This window comes from Gekko japonicus, unplaced genomic scaffold (genome assembly GCF_001447785.1).
Source record: "Gekko japonicus isolate JY-2015 unplaced genomic scaffold, Gekko_japonicus_V1.1 scaffold3327, whole genome shotgun sequence".
NCBI classification, from domain to species: domain Eukaryota; kingdom Metazoa; phylum Chordata; class Lepidosauria; order Squamata; family Gekkonidae; genus Gekko; species Gekko japonicus.
The window spans coordinates 90951-115996 of record NW_015173781.1 but is presented as its reverse complement, the minus strand read 5'-3'; the positions used below and the strand labels follow the sequence as shown (position 1 = coordinate 115996).

Genomic DNA, 25046 nt, shown 5'->3' with positions numbered 1-25046 from the left:
GTCATTTTGAGTGATGTAGGCACCTCACATTTATTTTCAGCAATATTGCTAGTTGGGGGGTGGCGAGGATTGCTTTCCACAGGCCAGCTGGCTGGCAGTGGGCAGGAGCCCACAAAACCGGGGAATCCCCTGGCCCCAACTGTGGAGTGGAAACCCTAATCTGGTTAGTGTCAGTGTGGCCCTGATCTAGACACCCACAGATGGGGGCCATACCTGGCTATTAGATATGCAGATGATTCTGGCCTCAAACCTTGCAGCTGAGGCACCTGTTCTCTGCAGTTGGTTGATTTATTGGGGGGGGGGGGATAAATGGCCTGGTCTGAGTTTTCAGGGATTGGACTAGATGGCGTTTTCACTGCTTCTGAGTCCCCAATTCTCAATATACAAACCTCCCTTCAAAACTGCACCAGTCAGGCTATTGTGTGTTGTTGGCAAAGAGGCAGAGCTGTTTGCTTTCCTCAAATGTTCATATTTTCCTTTTGCGTTTCCTGTTGCATCCCATGCTGCTGATAGCCTGAAGAGATCACCATTCCCAAAGCTTTGCCAGCTAACATCTTTCATACAGGAGGTACGTGTGACAGACTGATAGGTCCTTCGAAATCTTTCCTCCTGGATATGCAGGCCATTCTCCCTTACAACACATGGCTGATCTTGCAGTTCAGTGAGTAGTTGCTGCTAGTGCTAGCACATACATAGGGCTGAACATTTTCCCTTTTGCTAACATAATCTGTCTTTTATTACAAGAAGCACGCGGACGAACAGACAGTGGTGCTTACCAAAAATCAAATAGAAAACATGTTACTTATATATGTATTCATTACAATGCATGTGTTCCTTGGAATCAGGGAGGACTAATCAATCCTGAAGCATCAAAATAATTTATATACCTTTTTAAAAAATGGAAATCATTTGGGGTGTTCTGTTTTCACAGGCTCAGCCGAAAGCACTTGAAATACTTTGCCTCACCCTGTTGAAGTGTACTGCAAAGGGCTCTCTATCTGTATGGTATTTGTGATAGGGTAATGTTTGTACAGGTGAGTGTCCACCAGGGAGCACTACAGTCATAAGCAGTTGAGAAGGAAGAAGGAAGCGGCCTGAGAGGAGGGGTCTGGAATGCGTTTGGTTCTTAAATTAATTGATGGTGAGTCAGTTAAGGACAGGCACTGGGAGACAAGGCAGGACAATGATGAGATGATCCTGAAGCAAGAACAAAAGGGGACTCAAGCATCTAATTTGTTGAAGGAGCCTGGCCTTTAACGCGCTGCATGGCTCTCTGTTGTTTTCGCAGAAAGGGTGATTTAAGGAATTAAGATTACAAGAAAAGGTCTCATACTCACCATGAATCGCAGCCAAATGTGATTATCAGCATTTGCTGATGTATGTTTGAAAAGAGGGGAACAAACATACTCCTTTTTTTTTTGGACCTTTACAAAATGTATCTGGATTTGTCAGCAGCTACATGTGAATATTAACATTCACCCAAGTTTCAACAATAAACCTAGTTATGTAACACTTGCAATTATTTTGTTCCAGTGTACCTCCTGAAATTAATTATTTCTCCACTCGTTTTAATTTTTTTTACACTTTGATGATTTGTTTTCAAAAGTAGCCACAAAGCATATGCTTTGGTCCTGAGTGTGGCTGCTCTCCAGCATCCGCTCGCGTGCACCGGCAAAAACACTGGAGATCTGACAGCTTCAGAGTGGGAGGAATATGATGCTCTGCTTCAGGTACGAAGGGATCTGTCTAGATCAGGAGGTGGGCCAATGAGGGCCTAGTGAGCACATCTGGCCTGCGGAGAGCTTTTCATCTGGCCCAGCGTCTGTTTAACAATTTATCAGGAGCATTGGACTACCAAACTGCAGCTTGGGAGACAGCTCAACAGGCAAGTCCCACTGATGGCAAAGGAGTGGGAAAGGGAGCCCGCATCCCGGTCTCCCTTTTTCTTTCAAAGACTATTCCTGTTTAGGAAGCTGTTGCTGGAAACAGGAAGAGCTGCTGCCCAACTCTGAGCCCTCCCCAGAAGCAGAGAACCAGATGTGCTCATCAGGCTGCAACATTTACCCACCCCAACCAAGAATGACATTAAATAATCGTCACAGTGCTTGACTTTGCCCAAACAGTTCGTGAGAATATTTTATAGATCCAGAAACAGACGAGTAGGGAAGGACCTTATAATTATACAGCAGACAGTCTGGCAGGTGGGGTGATACAGCATCTCAACACTATTATCTTCTAATCTCACTCACTCAACTGGTTTTTGAGTGGGGAGTGCCCAGGTGTTTTCTACTCTAGGATAGGAGAGTGGAAACATCACCCGTTCCTTCCACACCTCTAGGCTGCCTTGAATTGCTGGTTTCTTTCACTTAATAAATAGGAAACATTCCTGTTCTCAGGGCGTGATTTGTGTTAGAGGTTTCAGTGGTGGGTATGCAAACCTGAGGGACATTAAGCCACACAGAACGCAATCTGTCTTTTTTGCAGTCTCACAGAACCACTGAGTTGGCCCTCATACAAGCCTCTGAAGAATGAGTGTATCGGCTCTCAGACGGAAAGGGTGTGCTTTCTTTCCTTGGTCTGTAACCAAACTGGAGGGGATCAAAAGGCACAGTCCCAAGAGTACCCAAGAACAATGACAGGGGTTGTGTCTGCTGACTTGTCACTTACGTTAGCAATGGTGGAGACAAACAGCATGACCACCGTGGCAATGTGGATCACAAAAATACCAGCCAGTAGCACCAACATCTTGGCTCTGCTGCAGAGGTGTCTCTAGTGCCGAGAACTCTGTGAAAGAGAAAAAGAGCCACAAGGAGAATCTATGAAAGAGGTGCTGAATCTCAGGACATTTCCAAATGATCATGCATATGCAAGACACTCGAGACAGGTATCTTAAACTCCGCCCAACTTGAAGGAGGACACATTGCTACAAAAACGGATCTGCAAATATATTGACAAATCCCCCCTTTTTGGAGGGTGTATATGTAGAGGAGGGGAACAGTCAAACAGTCAAATCTCTTCTTTAGCAGTCTGACTTGGTGGAGGTGAGGAAACTCCCGCTTAGCTCAGCTGGTTATGCAAACTGGCCTCTGGTAAGCAGAGTGAGGGCTGGCATGTCCACAGGCAACATGTGAACTGCTTTGTGGGCTGTGCTCTGTGACATTTAGGAAGGCCCATTACTGGAGGAGACGGATCAATGAAGGTACTGTGATGGTCCCAGCCCAAGAACAAGCCTCGCTTTCAAGCAGGCAGCTTCCCAATCTTTTTAGATACAATGAATTTGCCTCAGTGCATTTCTGAAGAAAGATGCCATTTGTTTTGTAATTAAGTTGATTCCTGTTCCCTTCCTGTCCTGTCTGAGAAACAAGTTCTGACTAACTGTGGGCAATCGGCATCCCCTCCTGGACTGTACCACTGCCAGCTAGTTCTGAGTCAAATGTCCTGAAAGTGGTGCAGAAAGGATGGCTGCCCCTTGTTTGGCATGACAAAAGGGTACTTGTGTTTGTGGTCACCTTCACCTAAGGGCATGCCTGTGAAGTGCCTGCACTTTTGACTCCCTAGGTGCTGTCCGAGCACTAAATTGGAAGGGTAAAGACTCCACCTGCTTCCCCCAAAGAAGGTGCTGGTTCATGCAGAGTAACCCTTTGTTGGGGGTGCGACCCACAGAGTTAATTTGTGGGAACCAGCCTCACTGCAGGCCAAACGACCTGGGGGCCGCTTGTACGCAAGTGACCTGTTTTCCTTTTCCCCATGGGAGTGAATGGCACCTGTTCAGTTACACAGCAGACAGTAAAGAGGTGCACATCAGGACACTCCTCAGGCCCTGACGACTTCAACTTTTAAACTTTGCCTCTTAGAACTTAACAAGAGGGGGACCCGCGATACTCGTGGGGGGGGGAGAAGAGCTCCGTCTCCTCCATCCCCCCCCGCTCGATCTCCCCGAGGCAGCGGCGGCGAGGCCGGTCCTCTCCCCCCCCCCCGCCCAGCTCCGAGGTGGCGGAGGTGGCGGAGGCGAGTCCGGTCCCCCCCCCCGCCCGGCTCCGACCCGGCTTGGCTCCGCGGCGGCAGCGAGGCCGGTCCTCCCCCCCGCCCAGCTCCGAGGCGGAGGCGGCGAGGCCGGGCCTTCCCCCCCCCTTTGCCGGGCTTGGCGGCGGCGAGGCCGGTCCTCCCCCCGCCTGCCCGGCTGGCTCCAAGGAGGAGGCGGCGGCGCGGCAGCGAGGCCAGCTACAGAGCGTTCCCTGCACATGTGCAGGGGACGCTCTGTCACTTTCAGGGGGATTTAAACATCCCCCCTCAAGTGCCCCCGGAGCGCGGATTTAGCGATCCGCACTCACGGGGGCAACTTGGCTATTAGTATATAGATGGGGACCACTGAGAACTACTCCCATGTTCTATAGTGGTTAGTGTCAAATTAGGACCAGAGAGACCTGGGTTTAAATCCCCACTCTGCCATGGAACCTTTCTGGGTGGCCTTGCACCAGTCACTCTCTCTCTCTCCACCTAACCTACCTCGTAGGGTTGTTGTGAGCATAAAATGGAGGAGTGGAAAACAATATTGTAAGCTGCTTTGGGTCTCCATTGGGGACAAAAGTGGCATATTAGTATCTAAATAAGCTAATATCACATGTAGGTTCCTCCTAAAACAAAATCTAGTAATAATTTCTTATGTTTGAAATCCCCCTGTGTTAATTCCAGCTAGGAGAATCCTGCAGCTCCTCAGACAAGTTGTTTGATTGCCACCACTGGAATGCTGGCAACTCCCCCCCCCCCCCCCACCCCAGGTTCCATCAAGCACAAATGATTCTGAGCTGCTGTAAAAATAAAGGTCTAAGACCCCTTCCAGTCCTCCATCTCTCACAAACTTGACCAGTGCCATAAAATGTCATCTTATCTGCCATGGCCACTTGGATCAACAGGTCGTTATTATGAACACATCAGAACTGGGCAAAAATATTTTAAATTCCAAGATTAAATTCTGAGATCACGTTTAAGTGTTTGTGGTTTCTTTCTTTTTTCTTTTTTAAAAAATATCTTGGTTTCTTTTAGCCCTGAGAGACTGATAACAATGAAAAAGTTCTCTTGGGATTGTCTGCCCCATCGATCTGGGTGAAAGCAAGGTTGATCACTGAGTGAAGAAAACTTCATTTTCACTGATTTATCAAGGGACTTTGTAAAGCAGTCGGCTCATGGTTTGCTGTTGTTATGGGAAAGAAAAGTGTGACGGTTATGAAGGAGATACGTCACAGGAGATGAGCCACCGGGGAGTCGTGGCACCTCAGTAAGAATGGTCCAGCTTATATCTTTTATGATTTCCTTTTCGGATATTTGTGGAAACCTAAACCACACTGCTCTGCAGAGTCATACGTGTTCCTTATTTATAGTCTGCCTTCTCTGCCCCCTGCCCTTCATCTACTTGCACTCTTCTGTGTAAGAGATAGCAGCTTTTAAAAAGCAACTTGATCTCTTTTGGGACACAAAGATGTTTCCCCCCCCTTCCACAAGGCAGTGCTCTCCTTCTCTCCCCTCCCCTCCCTTTGCAGCCCCTTATTCAGCACCACCCCCCTCCCTTTAACCTTTGGCCTGACTTTAGATTGCACAATTGTCCCTTTGCATTCTTCAAGACACCTTCCAGGCTGTTGCAAAATACTCATTTGCAATTGCAGTATGACCATTTCTACCCTTGGAACTGCACTACGAAAATGTTCTCCTGTTTTGATTGTCCAGACAAAACCAAGTAAGTCCCCGTAACTGCAAACCGACAGCTCTGCCCTGTGCACGTCTCTCATACCGAGTTCAAGAGGGACTGACTCCCACGTAAATGTGCACAAGGTTGCACTTGTTTCTGCAAGACAGGATGCACCTCACCCCATCTTTTTTTCAAGGAAGTGTAAGCTCCACATCTCAAAGTGGATCTTCTGTGTTGGCAAAAAAGATGTTCATTTCCTTAGCTGGTGATTCTGTTCCTCAACACCAATGGCCCACACCCCTCCTTCTGTCATGTGAAACCAGATGGATAATCATCCTTGCTTAGAGATGTACATTTCATTATGGGGCCTCCATGCTTAATTAATTTCTTTCTCAACTGGAAGTGAGATATCCCAAACCACCCATGGGAATCAGCTTGGCGAGGCCATAAACCCATGCCCTGTGGCATTTGGTTCCTTTTAAAAAGAAGCACCAAGGAGATGTCTTTATCTTTTGTGGAAAAGCAACCTACCCTTGGCAGTAAAATGCTTGGTTCGCCAGGATCAGACTGAAGGAATGGCTAGGAATGGTGACTTTTGATTATAAATTTGATCCAAGGATAATTCTGCCTTATTCTTCAGGTTTTCTCCCAGTGACATAGCCCACAGCAGTGTTTTGTAAGTAACTATGTAATTTCTCTTTATTTCCTGTACACTGTTGGTTTGTCCACAGATAACCATTTTCTAATAAAGAGCTCTTGGCAAATACTTCTTGCAAATGCTGTGTTTGGGACCCTGTTCTTGGAAGTCTTCCTTGATTGCTGGTTTGCCACATTCAGATGATCCAGTTTGGGGGGGGGGGGGATGATGAAAGTATGCAGTTACTTTTTGAGCCAGATGAGAGATCTGCATCCCTTTTTTCCAGACCAAGATATCTACCATGAGGGTTCCTGTAACAACAGGTAGACAGGTGGCACTAATGTTTTGGGTGAAGTCTGATTGAGATGAGGGCTGAAATCCTATGCACACTTGTAAGTCTCATTGAACTCTGTGGGATTTACTTCTGAGAAAACATTCATAGATATGCACTACATCATACATAATGTATGTGCCATTGCATCATGTTTCTAGGACATCTACCGAACCACATCCTTTGCTGATTTTAACTGTCACTTGGATCAGGACCTTCATCCATGGGGGGGGAAGCTGGTACCAAATGAATGATAAACAGCAGTAACAATGTATGGAGACACTGTGGTGTAGCACTTATTTATAGTCTCCAGTCCAGCTGTTATGTGGTTAGAAGAATTCATTCCCTAAAGCCCTGTCAGATCCTTCTAAATAAGTGACAGGGTGACTTTCCAAACCATATCTCCAACTCCAAAAACAGGAAATGGCAGTGCCGATGGGTAAAGTAGAACTGGAAGATTCTGGCTGTTTAGGTCTAAGTTGTAACATATTGGAAGTTTGATGATATTTACATCTAGCCATAGCAGAAAAGGACAATGGAAATATGCACTGTGTCCATGTGATCTCACCCAACTCAAAGAACACCCCCCCCCTTTTACACCTCTGAACAAAGAATAAGAAAAGTAACCCTGGCCCCTTCATTTCTGTCATGTGAAAATATCAAATCTGTACCACCAATCTGGAATGCAGGAAGAGTGAGGGGACAATGAATGCATTCATGAGCTTGCAGTACAAACCTAAGCAGAGTTCCTCCAGACTGATCCCACTGAAATCAGTGGGCTTAGACTGCAGTAACTCTGCATAGGATTGCACTGCTGGTTACTCAGTATTTCAGACCAGAGGATCCTATGAGTCCCGACAGCAAAGCCAGGCACTGTAAGAGGACACAAGCATGTAGAAACTCTGTTTGGAAAAGGGGCACAGAGAAGAAATGGTCACTGCGGAGAAGAAGAAGAAGAGGAGGAGGAGGAGGAGGAGATTGGATTTATACGCCGCCCTTCACTACCCAAAGGAGTCTCAGAGCGGCTTACAAACTCCTTTCCCTTCCCCTCCCCACAACAGACACCCTGTGAGGTGGGTGGAGCTGAGAGAGCTCTTGACAGAAACTGCTCTTTTTCAAGAACAGCTCTTATCAGAACCACGGCTTGCCCAAGGTCATCCAGCCAGGTGCAAGTGGAGGAGTGGGGAATCAAACCCGGTTCTCCCAGATTAGAGTCCGCACACTTAACCATTACACCAAACTGGCTCTCACCAAACTGACCAAACCCCCATTCATACAGCCTCACACATGTAGAATACAACTACTGCTTGCATTTAATACCTGTCATGAATGAAAGTTTGACACAAGTGGGCCAGGGGAGGGGAGGGGAGATGGTACAGCCTGATCTCATCAGATCTTGGAAGCTAAGCATGGTCAGCCCTGGTTAGTACTTGGGTGGGAGAACTCTGAGGAAGACTGCAGAGGAAGGCAACGGCCAACCACCTCTGCTTCTCCCTTGTCTTGAAAGCCCCTTGCTGGGGTCGCCTTAAGTCAGCAGTGACTTGACAGCACTTTACACAGACACACGTGGGGGAGGGGAGTAGAGGAGGCTTCCCTCAATTTTTTCACTCACTGGATCATCAGCTAGTCGTGACAGGAGGAAGGGAGGGTTGGCTGAATGCTACAGAAGTACTTGAATGTTTGCATAAGCTTTTGGTGGTGACAGATGAAGTATACAGAAACACTGCCTGGTATGGGGAAGGAAAGGGGAATATTTGCCCAGCGCTGACCCTTTGGGAGTTCCAAAACAGCTGTAATTTCTGAAGACGCTCAGAGGCATGAATTAAATCTCACAAGTTCTCAAACACAATGTTGCTGAGTTGTTCTAACCCAAGAGAGCACCGATTAGCGCCTTTTCGACCTATTACTCAAGGTCAGGCAAGCAGTTTGCTATGATAGGGAAGGCCTCACCATGAAAAGCCTACGCTCAGGGAATAAGAACTTCCTGGTGGTCCCCGGCCTGAGAGAAGTCCGGCTGTCCTCGACCAGGGCCAGGGCCTTTTCAGCCCTGGCCCCTGCCTGGTGGAACTCTCTGCCGGAAGACATCTGTGCCCTGCGGGAGCTACTACCTTCCCACAGGGCACGTAAGGCAGAGATGTTCCGCCAGGCCTTTCGTTGAGGACAGCGATGGGGCACTCTCTGGCACTCTCATACACTTCCCCCATCCCTCGCAACCCCTCCGCCCAGGGAGGGTGGGGAGCTGAATTCCCCCCCCCCCATCCTGTGTATGTGCATGTGCATTGTTCTTACCTACTGATATTTATCGGTTGTTTTAATTTAGATTTTAATCTGAGACATGCTGTAAATCACCCTGAGCCCTACTTGTAGGGAACGGCAGCCTATAAGTAAATAAATAGTCACCATGGAAGGACAGAGGAGAATGAGGAGCCTATAAGAGAGAAAGAGAATCCCACCTCTGGCAATAATAGAGGAGGGTGTCTCAGTTGCCAGGGCAACTGGGGTGATGCTCACCAGTGGACCTCTCCTCCTCCTGGCTCATCGGTATAGCTACCAACCAGCATGCTCACCTGACAGGCACCCCTCATCTCCCCACGGATACACGTTAGCCCTGTTTACATGTTTGAATATATCCTGCCTGTATGTGTGCCCATCTGTTTGAAAGGAAGAGCCAAATGCGTGTTCACTTTGCATATGAAACCAGGAACCAGTCCCTGGATAAATGTGGGGTTTCTTCCACACATTCAGTTGTATATCAACACTTGATATATTACAGTCAACAGAGAATTACTCTATAGACATCTAAGAAATAATCAAGTGCACACTGTACACTGATTGTATGTGCACTCACTGTAATTTGTGAATGGGGTTAGAAAGCTGTGCGGGGGACAAGGGGATGAGGGATAGAGGCAAGCGAAAAGATGGCAGCAAGAAGGTGGGGCAGAGGGCGGAAAGACTGCTGATTGGGTAGCCAAGTGGGGGAAGGAGTTGTGTGCAATGGAACTGACCAATCAGTATAGCAGCAAGCATCTAATTTTTCATAATGCATGGAAGAGGAGGAGAGTTTATACCCCACTTTTCTCTACCCTAAGGAGTCTCAAATTGGCTTGCAATCGCCTTGCCTTCCAGAAACACATCCAGGAAGGATTACAGTGTGCTGCATTCCTTCACTATGGTTTGTCCCTTCCTCAGAAATTTATCAACCACTGGCAAGAAAAAAACCACACACCCTAAATCTTATTCGAAGGATGAGTAATAGATCTAACAGTGGCTTAAATCAAGGACTACGCCATTTGGAAATTAGTGATTAATCAAGAGCTGGAGCATACAACTATACAGGGCAAGGCTTGTGATAAACCAGCTACTGGGTATCTCCCTCAACAGAGCATATCACCTATCCAAGAATCAGTATGACTGCAACTGGGGTCTTTTTAACTCATCCAGCCAATCCTTTCCAGAATGAGGAAGTAAGAGGGCAGTTGAATCTTAGTCCTGTATTCTGTCTAGATCCTGGGGAGGCACAGTTTTGACAATGTGACACTTTGGCATCAGAGGAGTCTCAAATCCTTCTGAATGGAACAATATCTATGAATTTTGTTCCAGGGGAAAGTGCAGTTGCACACACTCCCAGAGTGAGGTCACTCTTCCTTCCTGATACAGGAAACTAGTTTTTTTTTTTTTTGTGGGGGGAGGATATAAATGGGAAATTCAGTGCCCCAGGATAACCTCTTATCAGGCAACGTAATGTGAGGATTTCAACATTCCTTGGCTCATATGTTTCTTTATTTAAAATATGTATAGTCCACCTTTCTGCAACGCCAAGGTTGCTTACCAAACTTAAGCATACCATTAACAACAGTCAAAGGAACACATAAAATAATGCTCATCAAGCTAGCTGCAACTCTTGCAACATATATCACTTCCAGCTGCCAATCAGAGACATCAGGGTTCCCCCCACCCAGCCCCGACCGCAGGGAGGTGTTGATCCAAAAGCCAAAGCCAAATCAATACTGCCTAGGCTTGCCTTCTTGGTAGAGTCCTCTTTTTGTTCCATTCCCACCTACAATGCCACAGGTGTGCAAAGCCTGAACACCCTGTCCTTGACACCTCAGCCTGACTGGGCAGGTCGGGTACTCCCACGGGGAAAATCTCCTGGGAGGGCGTGTGTTGGTATGTAAAACTTCCAAGCCTCTTTCTTTTTATGAGCAGGGATTATTTGTACTCTGCACGTGCCCGCATTGCCTTGGAGGGCTAACGGCCTAGCAACGTATAAATAACCACGCAGCGGGGAATCAAACCAAGCAAGTTTTTAAAGGGGCTAAATGGAGCTGGGAAGGGAGCAACTGAACTGCGAGGCAGAGTACCTCCCTCGCCCTCGGAAGCTCCCAGGTTCAATCTGTGGGAGCCCCACTTCAAAGGACTGGGGAGGGGGGAGGGGGGCAGGTGACGTGACAGCGACTGGGCCTGCGCCCCTGGGGAACCGGTGCCAGGTGCCAGGCTAACGGCCTCGCTCCGTAGAAGGCAGCTGCGTGTGAAAGCCCTGGCTGGTGATCAGGAGCATTTCCCTGGAGGGGAAACCCATGATGAAGCGGTGGAAACTCCCCCTCCGTCCCTCCCCCGCAACGCCTCACACGGCTGGGCCAGGCTCGGGCAAGCGCCCTGGCGGGAAGATCTCGGCTGCAGCCTGCGGTGAGGGGAGGAATGGAAAACATGAGCGACGTCTCTGCTTTCCCATCGCGGCTCTCGCTGATTCACTCGGGGAATGGCCGCAGCGAAGAGGAGCGCCCAGACCCTGCTGCGCCACGTGACCTGAGCTGGCTCGGCAGGAAGGGGGGGGGAGAGAGAGAGAGCTGGGAGGCGGGAGAGGCAGACGTGCGGGGAGGAGGGGCGGGGCAGGCGCAGGGAAGGAGAACCAGGCGGGGAGAGGGGGCCAGGAGGGGAGCGCGGACGGCTTTCCTCGGCGGTCTCCTCGGGCGCCTACAAAGATGCGGCACGAGACCGGCCGCCTCCAGGTGGTGCCCGGGGGCTTCAACTGATCTCCAGGCCATCGAGAGCAGTTCCTCTGGAGAAGCTGGCTGCTTTGGCGGGGTGGACTGTAGGGCGTCATATTTCCCAACCCAGAGCTGGCAGCCGTACCTGACGCATTGCTTCGAGTTGCTCTGTGCCCCGGTCTCTGGGAGAATCCTGCATTCCCTCTCCCCCCCCCCTTTTCAAATGGCTAATTGCCAAAGGCGTTGAGAGGTCTTTGGAAAGCGGCCAGAGAAGGAAGCAGCAGCAGCAGCAGCTGGGTGCGTGAGGGCCAAAGGGGTCAGGGAAGCCTCCGTGGCGCTGGAGTCCAAGCAGCCCGACAGGCTTTCTCTGTGCCTCAGCCATCCGCCCGGACCTTAAGAGACACACCCGCCTCTGAAGGAGGGAGCCGTGACTCACAGAAACCTCAAACCCTACCCACATTTTTTTTTTATCCTTTAAGGTGTTGCTGGACTCTCCTACTCGCCTCTAAGATTTAGCGAGGGAGGCCCATCCCAGGTTCAGCTGCTCTGGTTGCCTTCATCACTTTGGGGGCTTGGCAAAGGCCTCCGGCATCCAGGCCTGCCTTGAGCTTTTCTCATTGATGGTCTCTGAAGGCATCTGAGTATGTGTGTAACCCTCAGAAGGAGGATCTGAGCCTCCAGCAATTAGGGCAGTGGCAGGTGTGGCTGCCAGCCTCCTGGTGGGGACGGGAGATTGGGAATTGCAACTTGTCTGCTGTTTCCCTTGAAAAAATGGCTGATTTAGTGGGTGGACTTTATGACATTATACCCTGCTAAGGTCCCTGTCCTCCCCAAACCCGGCCTTCCCTATGCTGCATCCCAAAATCACCATGCTTTCCCAATCTGGAGTTGGCAACCGCTGCATGCACCAGGGTTCTTGCTCACTCTGGGGCCCTGAAACAGCTTCTGTGGGCATAGACCATCTGTGCCTGGAGATCAGACGTGGGACTTGGTGTCCTGCTCCTGCTCCCCCACCCCCATGCATTCAGCAGACCCTGTCTGTCACAGCCCTAACCGGGCTAGAGGCTCAGCTAATACATTACCGAAGTGTGAAGCCACTGTAAATCCAAATCGGGGCCAGATTTTGGTTGTGGCTGGGGATTCAGCAAGGTATCTTCCTTTTTTGAGGACCCCCCCTCTGCCTGCCTTCTATTCCCCCTCCCCCCAGTTGAGCTGGCAGGCTCTCAATAATTGCTGCCCCTAGGAGCAGCCACACTGATTGCTTGCCTGCCCCTTTCCCTGTGGACCTTGAAGAAGACAGGCAAGGGGTTCCATCACTGCAACTCATTCGTTTGAGCGGCAACATCCCCGGCTTCTGGCCTACCGACTGAGAATGGAAGCAGCTGTAACCGCCAGTCTCCACAGGGGGACCTGCTGCTGGCCTGAAGGCATGTGGCTGGCGGAGGCAAGCAAGCAGAGAGGCTCCTAACGGCCATAGCTATTTGCTCATGAAGGCAAGAAGCAGATGCTCCAGCAACAGGAGGAGCCATGTGCTGTTGCTACAAGTGGCAGCACCTCAAAAGAGGAAGGTCCTGCCAGCATCCTGAATGCCCAGGGAAAGGAGGCCTATGGTGAGGCTGCACGATGGGAGACCAGGGATTGGCACTGGGCACTCATGCAGTTGTGGGGCTCCAAAAACTATCCGGAAATGCTAATGTTAGTCCTGGAAGAACTGCATGCATTTAACGTTCCAGAGGTGCTGTTCATTTGCCACAACCAAGCCACAAGCCATGCTTGAATGGGATGTGGTATTGAGACACACCTCTACGAACAAGTAGGTGGTTAAGGAGTCCTGCCTGTTAAGAACAGTCATTTGCCACACCTACTCAGTTAGTTATTCCTTGCTTTCCTTTTCCTGAGTTACAGGGAAGTAAGAAATAAAGAGAGATGAGTCGATTCAAGAATTAGAATAACACATTTGTTTGAATTGGAAATGCCTGGTTCAAATCACAGTCTAGCCATGGACTCACCTGAGTGACCTTAGGCAAGTACTACCCATTCTAAGCTTCAGTCCCTATGTGTAGTATGAGGAGAATAATACTGGCTTATAAGAATGTTGTAACTATTGCTCAATTAATGCATGAAGCACTTGGAGTTGCCACCCAGGTGTGCTCCCTAAAGCTTATCTTCAAGTATCCCCTCCCCCTTTCTGTTCTGATTCTTATTGTGAAATTTATCATTGCAAGGCTTGTGACAGAACACTGCTGACATTATCCACTGGTTTTATTGATGGTCTTACTTGTTACTGATTGCTCTTTTGAGGTTCTTGTGTTACTGTGTTAACTGTTATTAGTGAGACCTGCCTCAGAAGCAAATAAGCATGGTGGGGAGGGGGTGTAAAATAAATGTGCCAGAAAAAAAAATAATTTGCCATATTGGAACTCTTCTAATGTAATTTTCATGATTTTAGAACAGAGAGGAGAAGTAAACCTAGAGGATTCAAATTAGAATTCAGAAATGCAACCTAGCTCTCACATTGACACTTGCTTTTGGCCACAGTCCCACTGCAAGAATATACATGTACATACTCTGCCTTTGAGCTGAATGGGGCAATAAAAACACGTGTTTTCATAACTGAGGCTTGCTGCATTTTATGACTTATCACAAAGAAAGAAAGAAAGAAAATATACTTTGTGTCACAATATTTTTTTAAAGTCTCAAAGAAGTAATGAAATACCTTTCCTGTTTCATCTCCAGTGCCATACATCTGGCTCCTGGTTAGAATCGCCAACTTTCCAGGTAGCGCTGGCAGCTGTGCCTTTAAGGTAGCCTTGTGAGTGACTTCACAAAGTTACTAGCCCATGAAAAATGTTTATTAGCTGGCCGCCCACGTATAGGCATGTTAGTCATTGTGGGAAGAAAAATGAGGCCAGCTCCCTCCCAATTCTTGAACAACTTTCCTGCTTGGTCATTGCCTTGAGCTTGCTTTACCTACCAGTGACTTGATTGACTGCAATTAAACAGTGATAACATGTATCTCCGAGCTGTAAAAACTGTACACTAATTAGAGCAGCTCAAGCCCAGCTGCAGAAGATGGTTGACGCTATCAGTGCCGGAGTGACAGATGGCTGTCAACAAGTTTTCTGTCTTGGATGCTTGATTCAGCATCACGTACACGAATACCTTGTAAAGGTAAAGGTTCCCTTGCTCGAAAGCCAGTTGAATCCAACTTTAGGGTTGCGGTGCTCATCTCCGTTTCAAAGCCGAAGAGCCAGCGCTGTCCGAAGACATTTCCGTGGTCATGTGGCCGGCATGACTAAACATCAAGGTGCACGGAACGCTGTACTTGTACCTTGTACTTGGCATTAATTTATCTAGAATAATGGTCATAGTTTAAAATCCAGTATGGAAGAATATTGACTTATAGAGGGGCTGAATGGGGTACAAGGAGATGGTTAAAGAGTATTCATGAAAATCACCTTCAGCACCCACCTGCTGTAGTAAAGTTAATTGGCAATGAACAGCACTACAAAAGAGCCAGTAGCAAACCCTTGGGGCCCTGCCTTCTGCTCAGTCAAATCACTGATGCATCAAGAACAATATCATCTGCCCTTATTAGCAGCCGGGCTCTAGGGTCTGGGCAGAGGGAAATTACTGGGACCTCTGCGTGGAAAGCAGATGCTTTACTGCTGAGCTGTGGCTCCACTCTCAGGGCACTTAAATGAGTTGTTCCTCCTCCTTTCTGGCTCCTCTCCCTTCCAAGTTCCCCCTCCTTTAGAGGGGCCACTGCCCAGTGACATCAATTACATGGACATTGGACTCCAACATTTCTGCTTTTAGCACTACTCAGACTCTGACCAGAGTCTATAAGATGGAAACATGTGCTTGCACTCTGCTCTTTTTTTTAATCAAGAGATGTGTCCACACACCCTACATAATTACCAGAGAGGCCTCCCAAGAGTAAAAATGATGTCTTAAGAGGTGGGGAATAGGGTGGGGCCAGCTGGGAATATAGGATTCCCCAGACACCCACCCACATCTTTGGCAGCAACCAGCACAGCAGAACTCTCCTCCTTCAATTTTACACTGGAAAGAAAATTCCAACCTTGGCTACAAATGTTTTCTCCCAAATTCCAGTGGTCTGAGGGCTCCTGTTTCTTGCAATAAAATGAGTAAACATGGTGGAATCCCTTTTAATTGGCTAGAAATCTTTTCCCACCACACCAAACTAAACAGGAAGGGGGCAGTCTCAACGTACCTCTTTATGCAGCAGTAACTTTCGAGAAAGTAGAAGGAATCCAATGATGGTTCTTTCTGTTTGGGTCTCATAGGGGCTGCAAACGTATTTACAGTTGTAGTGCAGCCTCAGCATAGGGCAATTCCTCATTCTTTCCCCCAGGGTTGGCAACCTCCAGGTGAAGTCTGGAGTTTTCCCAGAATTACAACTGATCTTTCGACTACGGAAATCGGTTCCTTTGGACAAAATGGCAGCTGCGGTGGGCAAACTTTATGGTATACCACAGATTCTAGATGAAATCAATCCATTAATTTCCCCTTTCAAAGGCACCTCCCCCAAATCTCCAGGAATTTCCCAGGCTGGAGTTGGCAACACTACTTTTCCTTTGTGCCCATGATCTCCACTCTACTTCCAGTGGGCTTTAGCCACTTTGAAAAAAAAAATCTGAGGTTTGCATATCACTATAGGCTCAAAACGGGTGGGACGTGTGGAAATCTGCACCTCCCCCTCCACACTTTCCCTAAGCTTGCTTTGAGATCCATGTTCATATCTCCGCTCTGCCATGGAAACTTGCTGGGTGTCTCAGTCTAATCTACTTCACAGGGTTGTTGTGAGGCTAAAGCAAAGGAGAAGAAAGGAAAGGTCTAAATGAATGAAATACTTTTCTTTCCCTTTGCAAATAACCAAAAGTACTCAGGCAAAGAAGCTGAGATGATTTCTGGATTCAGAAACAGGGGTCCGTGTCTCTGCTGACCAATTTCAAAAACATTGCTCACTTTTCTATTACTGTATTTATTTAATTGTTCTGCAATTGTGTTAACTAGTTTTATTGCATTGTTTATGTATTATACTGGTTTTTATAGCCTTGTTTTATAATCCACCTTGAGTCTCAGTGAGAAAGATGGACACTAACTGAATAAACAATGTCATGCAGAACCCCCCCCCAAGACCAGCAACAGTTTGGAGGGGGTGGGCCGAACAAGACCTCCCCGTGGAAGCATCTTATGTCCTTCTGTACACTTTTTGAGTGCTTATGTAAAACACTTTGGTTTGTTGATTGTATGTATACTCTTTGAGTGCATTATTTTTTCTTGTGTAATCCCCCTTGAGTCTCAGTGAGAAAAGTGGACTATAAATAAAGTGAGTAAATAAACAATGGTCTGCTAAAGTTTGTAAGAATCTTGCCTGAAATATCAGCCTTAACTGATAAAATGCAGCCACACAACTGAGCACTAAGCATTCTGGGAAGAGATATCCTTGAGTGCTCTTTGTCCAGTACTTGGAAGACAGAAACCTTAAGCCATTTGACAGTCAGTTTAGGAACATTGTCAAATGACTGTGATCACTGTGGATCTCCATCAATATTTATTTTACTGTCCCATTTATCAGAAGGCCAGGCTTAGGAATTTATCTAATACTGCCAGACCATTGATCCATTTAGCCCCAGTGCTATCAACTGTGACTGGCAACAACTGGTCAGGGTCTCAGGCAGAGAAGGTTCTTTTCTAACTGCTACCTAAGCACCTCTGACTGGAGAGGCCAGGGATTATAGTGGGAACTTCTGCCAGTAAAACAAGTATTCTGCCAGTGAGTCACAGTCCCTCTGCTGGGCCTTCTTTCATCCTCCCCAGGTCAGAGGCAGCACCACTAGACCCAGTCCTGCTTCCCCTCAGCAGTTGGATTCACCTTTAAGTGCCATCTGTACGCTCCTTAAGACATCTGTTTTAAGGACAGATAACTGATGGTGTGTATTTCCTGACACATGAGGTGTTTGGCTTTATATCTGTCTATGGCCCCGGTCACACGGGAGGTTTAGGGCCGGAAGAGGGACGGATTGAGGGCGCAGCAAATGGGCGCAATCCCACCGCAACATCTGGGAAGCATTGCGCACCCATCCCCGATCCGGCCCTTCAGGCCGAAAATCCGTACTTAAACCACCTACAGAGGTAGACTTACCAGAAAGGCCGCATCAAGCACGGCCATGGGATCGCCTGCACGTCCTGCCGGCACGTCCGAGGCTCCTGGCCGAACTGCGCATGCGCACACATGCGCAGTCGGCTGTCTCAGTCTTTGCTCGGTGGCTTCCTCCCCGGCATCTGATTGTGCCGGGGAGCAATGGCGCGGCGGCTCAGGGGATCTATGTGATCCCGCCACCGCGTGTTTCTTTTGGTGCGGCTCTGAAAAGCTGCACTTTGCCCGTATTTTTTTCAGCCATGTGGCAGGGACCTAAGTTTAAAATCTTATTGCCCAGCTAAGGAACACCAGACAAAGCTGAGGTGTGAGTCCTTTCCCTTTAGTAGAGACTTATAGCATGGAAATGCTCCGCTAAAGCTTTTTATGTCGTGGAGGCAAGGCTTTTTTCTGGGGGAATGTGCTGGAACAGAGTTCCGGAACCTCTTCGACAAAATTCTTTTAAATATGTTTAAAAGTTCATGAGTTTTCAGTACACAGATCGAAAACTTCATTGCCCTTTTGAGAGTTCCGGTGCCTCTTTTTCAAAAAAAAAAAGAAAGCCCTGCATGGAGGTAAATAACACCTTACACCACCTAGGAAATAACATGCCATTAAGTCTCTGCTAAAATGACAGGACATTTTTCTCCAGGCCTGTTGGCAACCCTACTCTCAAGGCCCTGTGTTATGAGAATGAGGACCCATTATTACTACTTCAAAGTTGTAACTTGCAAGCCTCCATTTCAGATCCTGAGATGTCTCCCCTGCACACGTGCACACACAATCACTATCAGAAATGGCCAAGAAATAAATGGGAACAAATTTTCATCACTTCTACATGGTGCAAACAATATCTTTTCCTGTAATCATCCTGTTTTTTTCAGCATCTGGCTGTTGACGTCTAGGGTATGAAAGCAACAACAGTGGCTGGGTTTGGAAGAGGGTTGAGGTTGTGGCTTGCTGAACACATCAGACTCCAGTCGGGTCAACATGGCAAAAGCTTCTGCTTAGCACACAGCAAAGCAGCCGTCCAGGAGTAGACCTTTGACCCATCCAACACAGTGTTTGCTCTGGCTTGGCAGACCTCAGCTCTCCAGGGCCTCCGGCAGATAAAGGTCTTTCCCAACAGCTGATCCAAACCTGAGCTCCCTACTGTGGGATGGAACCTCGATATGCATGTACTCCACCACAGAATTATGGCCTCTCCCCAGAAGTCTCTTCAAATAGTCTTCAAAGCCTACTCTCTAGGGCTGGCTGCTTCCACTAGCCCTTCCTCGCCTTCCAAATTCCACACATCACCATGCAGTTGTCCACCTTCCAGGTTTTCTCTTGCCATGCTGGGTAATTTCCTAAACCTACTTTGGGATGATCTTCCAGAAAAATCATACTCAAAGTGGGTTTGGACTCCAAGTGGACAGGAAACTGGGTTTTTGGACCTTCCTAACCTCATCAGTGCAATCTCACCTCCCTATTACTGTCTGACTTCCTGTTGCCCTAGGAAAAACTAAAGGCTTTTGATCATTCAGAATCTTGGTAGTACCCAGAGCTTCAGCGCCTTAGCTTTGTGCACACAGAGTGGGTTCCCAGGAACTCATGCTGCTAAGGGAAGCGCTTTCCTTTGGGGCAGAGAGCCGTGCCCTGCTGCAGTGAGCTTCCAGCAGAAGCTCCTTGTGCAACAGGAAAACACCACCCTTTGCAGAATGTATCTGTGGGATCCACCCCACTGGTAGGGACAGCCTTCCTGCTGCTCTGCCTTGGGATGTAATCAGGATCTCTGGTATGTTGCCTTTCCACTGATGTTTTTCATTTCCTTACAACATACTGATTTAAGGAAAGCAAAACAAAACAATGTTTCAAATGAACCCCTAACCTCTTTTTCAAAGCAACACCCTAGCTGGTTTCACATGCTTTGGCTAATGTTCTCAGTGCACTACACCAATCATTTGCAACTGGATTCTCCTGTTTCACATAAGAAAATCCATTATCATTATTTAATGATGTGTGAAAGCAGCACTAGAGCATGTCTGATAACAGCTTTTACAAATCGCTGGGTGTTATGGTGTTATGGATGTGGAACTTCCATTGTACATTTGATTTGATCTTCAAGTTTACTCTGATGCACACTTCAAGGCTGATGTTAGGGCTTAATTCCATCCTTAGGCTTTGCAATGACAAAAATATAAATACAAATTAGTCTTATAAACTATTTGGACGTTGTCTGATCCAGCAGGGCTCCTTCTTGTGTCCTTGACTTGTGTCCTTGACAGTCTTATTTGCACCTTGATCACAGAACAGCCCCATGGGAAGCAGCAGTAGGCGAGGCCATGTGATATTTCTTGAGCAAGTTGCATCTTTTCAGCCCTATTTCTACACACCATAGTCTGAGTCAACTGAAACATCTGAGAATGGCTGTTGGCAGAACCATACAGTCTTTGTCATGCTCCCTGTCACATGGCATTTCACATGTCATGCACCACCCAATCGTCTTGGATTCCCTATGTGCCCAGTGCAGAGCTGCAATGTGAACAGATTTTTGGACACAGCTTCCCTGCTCATGAGTTCTGACCATTCATGAACTTCATCAGTTATGCTTTAGCCAATAGGTGGGAAGCATGGGTGGGGTGAGTCTGGAGGACACAAAACTCTCATAGATGAGCCTTGTTTACTTCTCTGCGGGTCTTCTCAATGGGACTGGCTCTTAGGACCACTTCTAAATTAGGAGGGGAGGCTTGAACCTAATGGTGAGCCCTCCAGATGGGCCTTTTGCATTTCCCAAGTCTATAATGCAAACACTCAACTTACATTGGCTATGGAGTTTCTTCACTTTAACAATGACTCTTTCTAGTATGCATTAGTGTGCATGTTCAACAGAGGATCAAACGCATATGAAAACAATCTGGATTGCACCCCTGTGTTTAAAAATCTCAAAACCCCTATCATGTTGAGCATAATGGTAGTTGAAGTCTCAGTGCTCTATATAATGTAACATTGATCTTATCAAGAAACACATACTACTGATATTGATAGGATACTGAGGACCCTGGTTCTGGAAATCCAAACAACTGTCTGCTTAGCTACATAACTCTGCTCTGCCATATTGTCTAGCAGCAAGATCCTGTTGTTCTGGAGCTTACCCATTTTATAGACTGAACATCTTCACTAAGAGCAAGGGTGGAATCCAGAGACAAAACTAGATGATATGGAATACTTGGCTGAGACTGCTGAAGAAAATCCTTAAAATGGCTGATTTATTTACACCAGGGGCAAACTGAACTGTTCCTTCAACCAAAGTTATTCCCTTTACTGCATGTGCACAGATAGTGCCTTCCTCTTAAAGAAAACATGTTGGAAAGGTAAAATAAAATACAACTATATTACACCGTGCGCAGAATTTTAGGATTAAAAACAACATATATAGGGTGCCATTAAAAACTCAGATTGTAGTATAGAGCAACAAGATGGAGTTCCATGTCCAATAACAGAGAATCACAATAGTAGTTACACATGTATGGCCCCGGTCACACGGCAAAGTTGCCGCGGGAGAGGCACGGATGGTGGGCGGATTATCCGGGCGCGATCACACCCCACATCTGGGAAGTGGAGCGCACCCGTGGCTTACTGCCGAAAATGCACGTTAAGAAAGTAGTACCTCCAAAGTACTAGTAAACGTTTGCCATGGGCTGCCTCCAGACTCCCATGGTGTGATTGATCCGGTGTGTGGCATTCCCCTCCAGTCCCTCGTTTACCCACCGTTGCTGAGGGAAGGACCTGTGGTGTGCCGCTGGTGCGTCTGATCGTGTAATCGCGGATCAAACTGCACCGGGGCAATTAGCCACGCCTCCCCCCCCCATGATATCTGGCCCGTGTGACCGGGGCCTATATTAACCAAAGAGATTTGGTCTCTGGTTTGCACATGAACCCACACTGGGGATTTAACTAGAATGGTAGTACTTTGTTACCATCTCTGATGAGTGAGGGCTCCTCAGTCTATGCAGAATTGATTTATAACCATTATTTGGAGCTTCACTTTTTTAGTAGCTCATATACAAACTGCCTGGCCTGAAAAAGATTATAGTTTTAGGTGTGTGTTAGTATAATTTTGACCACTGAAGAAGGCTCTCAGGGCCAAAACTCATTGGGTCCTCTGATTAATATACACGTGTAATCATTATTGTGATTCTCTGTTATTGGATGTGCAACTCTATCTTGTTACCGTATACTGCAACCTGAGTTTTTAATGGTACCCTATATATGTTGTTTTTAATCCTAAAATCCTGTGCAATGTGTAATAAAAAGTTCTATTTTATTTTATTTTATTCTCTAGTTGCTCAACTTATTTGTTCCTGACTTGATTTTCGGGTTGGTTTTTCCCCCCTTCCATCTTTCTCTAATGTGTTGGAATGGACCACATCTAGGTAAAGCTGCACTCCTTCAAGAAGATTGCAAGTGTAGTCAAATAACATCTCTCCACCCCTCTTCTGATCAAATGCGTTTTTAAAAAGTCTCTCAAGAGCAACAGTGCTCTCACTAACAAGGGGTTTTTGTGTGTGTGTGTGAGGATCTCTATAGCCCCAATCCTATGCACACTGAGCCAGGAGCAAGCCCCAATAAACACAGTGGGAGTAACTTTTGAGTAATCATGGATAAGACTGGGCTGCAATCATCTTAAAAATGCTCTCTGGTTTCATCCACCACTGGAATGTGGCTGCGTCTGAGGTGCAAAGGAAGGGCAGCAATTCAGGCAGAGCCAAACCCACTTGGAAGATCTCAGGAGGGCTATCAGCTGAGTCTAGATTTCTAGATCTAGATAACTTCCAGTCAATTGATAGTATTCATCAATTAAAATAGAACACTGTAGAGGTAGTATTTAGCATGAGCATCGTGGGGTACACACAATGCCTCAGATAATAATGTCCTCTGCATTCCTGAACACCACTGGCCCATGGTACGAGCCACATTCAAATAATAAAATAATTGTACCCATTCATTAATTAATGGTTTCAACAAAACAAGCACACGGTTCATCTATTAATGGCTAATCAGAAGAAACAAATCAGAGGACTTGCTGAGAGCCGGGTGAGGACGAGAGAGTGTGCCAGACTGGGGAATCATCCCCTGAACTAGTTTTCCTCCACAGAACTGCCTTCAGCATGCATAATTCTATTCTTCTTTGTCAGCACCACCTCCTTTTCTCCTTAATTTGTTCAACCTCAGGGTGCCTTGGGTGTCTTGTGAGTGGGGAGATAAGGAGTCTCTCCAAGTTGAATGAAATTCTCTCCGCTGTGGGGCTCGGGAGGGAGCTCAGCCCAGGTCTGCTGTAACCTGTTCTTCCCAGAGTGGTAAAATACCAGCACTGCCTTTACTTGCAATTCCCCTGGAGACGAGGACATTGCCTGCCAGTCGAGTTTGCAAATGTCCTGTTCAAGGAATGTGCCAACCCTCCTCTCAGATCTGCACACACACAAGGGGCTTCTGCTTTTGCTGCTCTCTCAGCACCCAGGTTGTGACTGTCTCTGGCAAGGCGTCCCTGCAGTGCCTGGGCTCATCTGCCTGGCCTGGGGAAAGGTTCCTGCAGGGAAGGCAGCTGGACTTTCTAAGCAGAGTAAATTCCAAAGGGGTGAGTGCCTTGTGGTGCAATCCAAAGCAGACTTACACTCTTTTAAGTCCATTGAAGTCAATGTGCTTAGAAGGGTGTAAGTTTGTTTAGGGCTCTACTGTTAGGGATGAAACACTCTGAGACTTCCAAGCATGGATTCCGAGGAAAGAAAAGCAAGAGTTTCTGGGGGCCAGAAAAGAAGAGAAGCTTGCAAATATCTCAAGCACTGCAGAAAGGTATGTGGAAAACAAGCTTACCTGGAGGGAGAAGGGTCTGGTGTGGAGGGAGCCGGCAGTCTTGCACGCCTGTTGCCTTGAAGCCCAAAACTGCAGTGAAGGGAGTGTCCAGGCTGGCGGGGTTATAAGTTTCCCCTGCTGGTGTATTGGGATGTGCAACGGGGTGGTGTCTTTTGACTGTGTTTTAAAACAGTTTCTATGAATCAGTCTGGCTTTCAAGAAAAAAAAGAGAGAGAAAAGAATGAATACACTACGCCCTGCTTTCTTGGCAGCCAGCCAGGAGTTGCTGGGCGGGAACCAGCAATTGCAAAGTCTCTTTCCAGTGACTCAAGGCAAGGACTGGAGTAAGCAGTGGAGGGGAGGGGGTAGCCGGCAGCCGAAAGAGCAACCTCCAGCCCAGTGAGTAATGCAAGAGACAGGGAAGACACACAGGCCAGGTCTGTTTAGGAAAACTTGAGGTCTGGTTGCCAACCATATAAAACAAAGTGCAGTCACCAATGTGGTAACAGTGCACATGAGCAGGCAAACAACTGCTTGGGTACCGAGGGTGGTGTTGCCCTCATGAGTCATTATCCGACCCCACCTTCCTCTGCCACAATGCAGAGAATGTTGATCATTCATAGAAAGGAGCACTCGGGGATCTGGGTAGGTTGTCCATGAACTCTGGCTCGTTGGAATGCCTGGAAATCCGGCTTCAGGGTGTGTCATTCAGAGGCTCCATGGTAATACTGCGAGACCAAAACTCACATCTGTTCTCTGAAGGCACACCCACATGCAAGGGGCTGCCGGTTTGGTGGGCAGCATGGTCTCATTCAGCCCACTCAGCGTGGTACCATTCATGCTGGGGGCTTCCGATTGTGATGTCGGGGCTGTGGGGAAGTAGAGAGTTAGGGGTCAAGCATTCTTGGGACATAGTCATCTGGGTGCATGGACCCAGGCAAATCGCGCTTTTTTTCATATGGCATTTTGTTTGGGTCTTCATGGTATGAGAGAGTCTATAAGGAATCCCTCCAAGGACCTATTGTGGTTCACTGCTTCCCAGGCTGGACAACTCAGGGAGCGGTGTGGGTGAAGCTCATTCAGTCTCTCTGCATTGACACAAGACAGTCCTGAGGCAGGTGGGGGAATATCAAGGGTCTGCAGAAGCATGGAGAAAGACACTGTGGCCCCTGCCACTGGCTGGAAGTCAAAGGGCCATTGGGAAGTTACACTCCTCCTGTCCAGGAAGAACGCTGTTTCAGGGGGAATACCACCTGGCCGCATCATTGGACAGTAGCCAGCTGGAATGTGCTTTCTCCCTGGAATGACCAGGGAACAGGCTTGCAACCATGTACTAAATGAGCTCACTACTGCTTGAGCATGGGAAGGCAGCCAATCAGAGCAGCCCGTGATCATGACACAATTGGTTG

General features: G+C 47.6%; 1 protein-coding gene across 1 annotated transcript in view; it reads right to left on the bottom strand.

Annotated features, from left to right (window-relative positions):
• Positions 1-23789, bottom strand: part of EMP1 (epithelial membrane protein 1) — a 37228-nt gene extending 13439 nt beyond the window's left edge. Inside the window, exons 1-2 of the mRNA XM_015423535.1 lie at positions 23659-23789; positions 2668-2784 (exon numbers count right to left, since the gene is read on the bottom strand). Coding sequence (XP_015279021.1) covers positions 2668-2745 — 78 coding nt within the window. The 5' untranslated portion in view covers positions 2746-2784; positions 23659-23789. The remainder of the gene's footprint in view (positions 1-2667; positions 2785-23658) is intronic.
• Between the last annotated feature and the right edge of the window lie 1257 nt (positions 23790-25046).